Below are 6756 nucleotides of genomic sequence, written 5' to 3'. Positions count from 1 at the left end.
CCAACAATCCCATTACTAGGTATATATTCTAGAGAGGTGAGAGCCAGGATAGGAACAGAAACATGCACACTCATGTTCATCACAGCACTATTTACATTAGCAAAAAGATGGAAACAACCTACATGCCCACCAGTGGAAGAGTGGATGACCAAACTATGGTACATACACATACTGGAATGCTATGCAGCACTAAAGAATAATGTAGAGTCTACAAAATACCGTATAATATGGATGAACTTGGAGGACATTATGCTGAGTAAAATAAGTCAATCACAGAAGGAAAAATATAGTATTCGTTCATTGTTGTGGAGGGTCAAGGAAAGGTTTATCTATGGAGGGAAATTTTCTTAGTTGGTTGCCAGGGGTGGGAGAGGAGGGGAGGGAACACTGCAAAAAAAATGCATTGACCCGTGTCACTTTAGTTTTGTATACTTCACTGTACATAAATTATATTTTAATAAAATGCATTAAAAAAAAAAAAAAGTAAAGGGAATCTGAGAACCTAGCAGTAGGTACTAACAGACATTCTCTTTAAGAGACCTCCATCTTAGGGAACCAGCTTTATGATGATTCAGTACCCACCATTTTCACATTCCCAAGAGAAAATCAATGTCACAGCTTGACCAGGGACAAGTAGGGTGTCTTGATTGCTAATTCTAGCAAGATCACAGGAAATGGGGAAGAAATAGCTACAATGATGTTTTTAGCTCTGAACTATCAGATCCACTGCAGCAGATAACACTGACAGTCTTGCCTCTTCCTGGTTCTCTTTCAGTCATCAAAGAAGTTTTTTCCCATCACGTTCTTTGGTGCCATCACCTGGATTGCAGTATTCTCTTACTTGATGGTATGGTGGGCCCACCAGGTAAGACCTTGATAGTGATCCATTTGGCTTGTTTTTCTCTGGGTTTGGTTCTCAAGTGGTTAATCAATGTGTATACTTTCTAAAACTGTCACAACAATATTGGGTCTGACAGAGACAAGTTACATATTCTAGGACTAAAGGAATTTACTCCACATTACTTTCCTGGCCTTTCCTTTTAACATGAAGTCAAATTGACATAGCTTCAGACAGCTATGGTGAAGGCAGCAGGACTAACCTGCTTCTTGTCCTTTGAAGCCCGAAACCAGGCCAGTCAAGGCCTGGGAGGAATATCCAAGGTATAGCCCAACTCAGTGACACTTATTCTCACTCCTTGTACTGCCTTCAAGTGCTCACTAACCTCCTGCTCTTATGAGCTTTTCAAAACTGGCACTTAGGAAAGAATCTAGAGATGAAATAGCCTCTACTTGCAATCTCAATTTGTAAAAGTGATGATGTATTTCAGTTTAATCAATGCTTGTCATAATACCCACCCCAAAATAGAATATCAGTAATTGTTTGTTGAAGAACATGAAAGAAAGAATGAGATGTAAGGTTTTTATGTTCTCAAGGATAATATTCATAACTGTTATTTATTATGTACTATATGCCAGGTACTTCACATCCCTTTGTCCTTGTAATCTTCAAAATAATCATATAGTACCTATGAGAGAGGTACTATTCTTATCCACAGTTTATAGATAAAGAAGTTAAGCTTAGACATAATAAGAAAATTGCACAAGATCATATCAGTAGTAAATAGCAGAAGGAAGATTTGAACCTGCAACTCCAAATGTTCTTAATCTCTAATCTATACTGTATAAATTCCAAGCTTCACACTTGTACCCTTTGTTTAATATAGTCTTAAAATTATCATACTTCTTAAATGTGGAACAAAACTCAAAATCATAAACAGGCTTTTACTGGTCAGATAGAGGCTGGTGAAACTCCCAAAACTAGGATCTCTAATCACCCTTCAGGCCTAGAATTGAACTCACTCCTGTGACTACCAGCCAAACAATAGATAGGCATATAGGTGAACATTTACACCAGGTAGGTACACTTCTTAGAACAGTCAAACCATGGGAGATCAGAAGGGCAGTATTTGTACATGGAGGTATCTCAGGGGGCAGAAATGCATAGGAAAGAAGGACACAGGAAAGAGGTAACTACTGGGAAGAAGTGGGAAGAGAGCTGTTATGGGGATTGCAGTCAATGTCAAGAGACAAAATGTGTATAAACTGCTGTATGGAAAATGAATTTGATCTGTAAACTTTCACCCAAATCACAATGAAAATTTTAAAACAATAAATACAAAGAAAAGGTTCAGAGAAATGAAAAAATATATATACTTAACATCAATAGAGTACAGTAATTAGAAATAAGGAAATATACAATAACAACAACATATGTGGGAAAAGGATAGACTTTTCAAGTAACAGTGTTAGAATAACTGGATTTCTATATGCCAAAAAAAAAAAAAAAAAAAGAGCTTAGATCCTTACTTCATACCATACAAAAATTAACTCAAAGTAAATCATAGTCCTAAATTAAGAGGTAAAACTATCAAACTTCTAGAAGAAAACATAGGAAAAACTCTACATGACTATAAGGTAAGCAAACAATTATCTCATGTGACACCAAAGTATGATCCATAGAAGAAACTGACATATTAAACTTCATCAAAATTAAAAATTTTGCTCTTAAAAAAATAATGAAGAGACAGATTAAAGACAAAGGAAAATATTTGTATCATATATACCTGATAAAAAGGAGCTCTGGTGGCACCGTGGTAAGGTTATTCAGACGCCAACTAAAAGATCGGCAGTTCAAACCCACCAGCTGCTCCACAGGAGAAAGATGAGGTAATTGGCTTCCATAAAGATTTATAGCCTTGGAAACCCTATCCCAGGGAGATGCACCCACCTCCTCTAGGGAGATCCCTCCCCTAGATCAATCAACCATGAGACATCAGAAGGGCAGCATTCACATAGAGGGAAAGCTGGACAGACAAGAAGGCACAGATAAGAAGGGCACAGGGAGGATAGTCACAGGGAAGAGATGGGAGGAGAGCTTTTTATGGTTGGGGCTTGTGATTGGGGCTGTGAAACCAAATGCACATGAACTGTTGTGTGTAAAATGAATCTGCTTTGTAAATTTGCACCCACATCACAATAATAAATAAGAAATGGGGGAGGAATGAAACATTATGGGGGTCACTATGAGTCAGAATCCATCTGATGGTATTGGGTTTATCCCTGATCAAGGACTCATATCCAGGATACATAAGTAATTCTTAACACTCAGGAATAGGAAGACAAATATCCTCAAGCATGCTAATTTTTTAAATGGGCAAAAGTTGCTCAAGAGCCTGGAGGAGCATCCAGCTGAGCCTAGATCAATCCTCTAAAATAGAACTCATCAGTCTTACAAGGCAAAGACCAAAACAAAATATAATAATCACCCCCCTCCTCTCTTTTCATTAGTGATGTACAATTTACAAAAGGCTTTTACATAAATTGCCCTTTAGTCCTTACAAACACCTTGTAAGTTAGCTATTATTATACCTACTTTATAGATAAGAAAGCAAGGATCAAAGACATGTGTCACTGGTATGTTAGTACAGTGAGCAATGTAAAAAAAAAAAATTAATTAAAAAAATAACAAACTCATTGAGGTATTGTTAGTTCCGACTCATAGTGACCCCATGTGTCACAGAGTAGAACTACTCCATAAAGTTTTCTTGAGTGTAATCTTTACAGAAGCAGATCACCAGGTCTTTCATACTTGTACCCATCTTCTGTGGTGCCACAGGGTGGGTTTGAACTGCCAACCTTTTGGTTAATAGTCTAATACAATCTGTTTGTTCCTCTTAGGGGTCTGCAGTGGGTCAAGTATTTAATAAATGCTGGAGGCAAACCTTGGACCCAGGTCCTCTGATTCTCTGGCTGTTACTTTCTCCATGGCTACTTGCTGATTTACAATCTTGGGTTACCTAACCCCAAAACACCTAACGTCAAGTTTCCCCTGAAAGTGGTAGAGGCTCAAAGTGTTTGAGTGAGTTAAAGACACTAGAAGATGTTAAGGAAAAAAATGGAGACACTAAGTGTCAGTCTTTGACCTTTGCTGGTGAATGTCAGGGTGGGTGGATCTGCCCCAGGACTTGGTTCCACTGTCAGGCAGCAGTCCCTGAATTCCATGACCCACTGGCCCTTATAACTCTAATCTTGCAGTTTACCTTGATCAATCTTGGAAAACAATATATCAAGGCTACACACTAGCCCTTTACAGCTCTTTTATATTTGAAATATTCTGTTTAATTCTCACACAATCATTGCTGTCTTCTCAGATCTGAATATTATTCCAGTATAAATTCCTCTATGACAATGATTGTAGCTTATTCATTTTTGTAATCACAGCATTCAGCACAGCACAGAACAGCAATCATTGAAAGATAGTTACATTGAAATATTTGTGGATTTGCTGATTTTGTGGCTTCCAACACTCATATGTTTCTCCCTGTCATCATGTTTAGGTTGGAGAAACAATTGGCATCAGCGAGGAGATTATGGGCCTCACCATCTTGGCTGCTGGGACCTCCATCCCTGATCTTATCACCAGCGTCATAGTGGCCCGGAAGGGGCTGGGGGACATGGCTGTGTCCAGCTCTGTTGGAAGCAATATTTTTGACATAACCGTAGGGTGAGTAGAGGTGCTTCTATAAGGGGCACATGAGCTCCACCTGTGAACACATCTTAGGAGCAGCTTGTGGAGACAAAAGCAGAATCTCTGCCCAAAACTAACAATAGAAAGTAGAGAGGGAGTGCCATTCAGGTTCACAGACTCCATTTTCCTTTCTCATAGATTTTACTGAAGAAGTCAGCCTTAAACAGTCAGGGGAGTCCCTGGGTGGTGCAAATGGTTAACATGCTCAGCTGCTAACCTAAAGGCTGGAGGTTTGAGTCCACCCAGGGATGTCTGGGAAGAAAGTCCTGGCAATGTTTTGAAAAATCAGCCTATGGAGCATAGTTCTTCTCTGACACTTATGGGGCCACCATGAGTCAGAATTGACTCCACAACAACTGGTTAGACAGATAGAAATGCATACTTGTGTATAGAATGAATGTTTTATTAAATACTTTAAGAGAATTTCATTTCTGTATAAAGGCATTGGCTACATGTTATGAATATTTAATATTCAGGTGTGGTGAGATGCCCTGATAGCTTCATTCTGTTTGTTCTCTATTCTGAATCGAAAGTCCTCACCAGTCTCAAATACAATGTGCACTAAAAGGCAGAGTAGGACAAGCATGTTGTTGTTATTTGCCATAGAGTCGGCCCCAACTCCTAGCGACCCCTCCTTGGGTTTCCAAGGCAGTTATCACTACGGAAGTAGGATTGCCCAACCTTCCTTCCGAGGAGTGGCTGGTGGGTTTGAACCGCCAGCCTCCTGGTTAGCAGTCAAGTGCCTTAGGCACTATGCTACCAGAGCTCCCAGGACAAGCATAGGCCCAGCACAAATCTCCTTCCCATCGCCTTCCTTGGAAAATGCTGGCTTTTGTTGATCTGTGCTGGTGAAGATATTCCAGGTGTTTTGAAAGTCAGAAGATGAGATCTCTTATATTTAAGAAAAGTGAAATTACTAATATGAATAATCTCTAAAGTGGGTTAGATTATGGAGGGATGCTACTAACTCCACCATTTCACTGAACTTACCAAAAGCCAAAATAGTCTACAAATAACCTTGAATGAAATCCTCCCGAGAAAATAAGACCTGCAAAGTTACCCTTCTAAAATGCATCTACTTTCTCATTGAACATTTTGAATATTATTTTCTCTTACACCTTTTCGTTTCCAAATATATGATAATATCTTTTATTTTTCATACAGTATCCACCACATACACTATACATACTTTTTTATCCATTTGAGCAACACAACCATCCTATTAGATCCTATTTTTCAATGACACTAAAAGGTACAGAGTTCACACAAATAGGAAATGATGCCAGTGCTGCCCCCTCATCCAAGAAGCTGGAGTTACACCTGTGTCCTAAAGCATCCCTGTGGAGACCCTCTTCACCCACCTCCATGTAAGCACCTACTTCGCCATGTGTAACTGCTCTTTCTCATCTACCCACATATCTCTTCCCTCCTTTCTCTCCCGTATAGGCTTCCCATGCCCTGGCTCCTGTATACCGTCATCCACAGATTCCAACCAGTGGCTGTCAGCAGCAATGGCCTCTTCTGCGCCATCGTCCTTCTCTTCATCATGCTGCTCTTCGTCATCCTCTCCATTGCCCTCTGCAAATGGCGGATGAACAAAGTGCTGGGCTTCATTATGTTCGGCCTCTACTTTGTGTTCCTGGTGGTCAGTGTCCTTCTGGAAGACAGAATTCTTATATGTCCTGTCTCCATCTAGCAGGAAAAGCCATATCTTGAGCCAACAGCATGGATGGTCCCTTCCCACTCTGGGCTCTAGAGAAGAAGAAGAAGAAGGGCTCCTTGACCTCTTGAGAAGAGGCACACAGCCCTGGGTGTTTTAAGTGTCCCTCCTCAAAGGCAGATTTGAGGAGAGATGAATTTACACTGGGCCCATTCACTCCACAGGTTACTTCCACTCTTGCCTACTGAAATGGCTTCATGTAAGAGACAAAGAGAACCGTCAATTGGGGGCTTCTCTCCATTCACCACTGACAGGTACTCCTCGCTGGTCGGAGGTACATTTGTTGCAATGACGCAAACAATGATGGAGGCTCTATATGTAATATACATATTATAAATATATGCACATGACACACACACACATCTGCCTGTTCCTGTACTGTACCTCTCCTTTCACACCTATAGATTAAATATATACCTGTACACAAACACAAAGAAAGAAAAATTAT

General features: G+C 40.0%; 1 protein-coding gene across 1 annotated transcript in view; it reads left to right on the top strand.

Annotated features, from left to right (window-relative positions):
• SLC24A2 (solute carrier family 24 member 2) overlaps positions 1-6284 on the top strand; it is a 344409-nt gene extending 338125 nt beyond the window's left edge. Inside the window, exons 8-10 of the mRNA XM_042782499.1 lie at positions 776-865; positions 4398-4564; positions 6035-6284. Coding sequence (XP_042638433.1) covers positions 776-865; positions 4398-4564; positions 6035-6284 — 507 coding nt within the window. The remainder of the gene's footprint in view (positions 1-775; positions 866-4397; positions 4565-6034) is intronic.
• Positions 6285-6756: the final 472 nt, after the last annotated feature.

The sequence above is a fragment of the Orycteropus afer genome, unplaced genomic scaffold (genome assembly GCF_000298275.1).
Source record: "Orycteropus afer afer isolate SDZICR_OR568_19922 unplaced genomic scaffold, OryAfe1.0 scaffold00345, whole genome shotgun sequence".
Taxonomy (NCBI): Eukaryota; Metazoa; Chordata; class Mammalia; order Tubulidentata; family Orycteropodidae; genus Orycteropus; species Orycteropus afer.
This window is presented reverse-complemented; position numbering and strand designations above follow the sequence as displayed.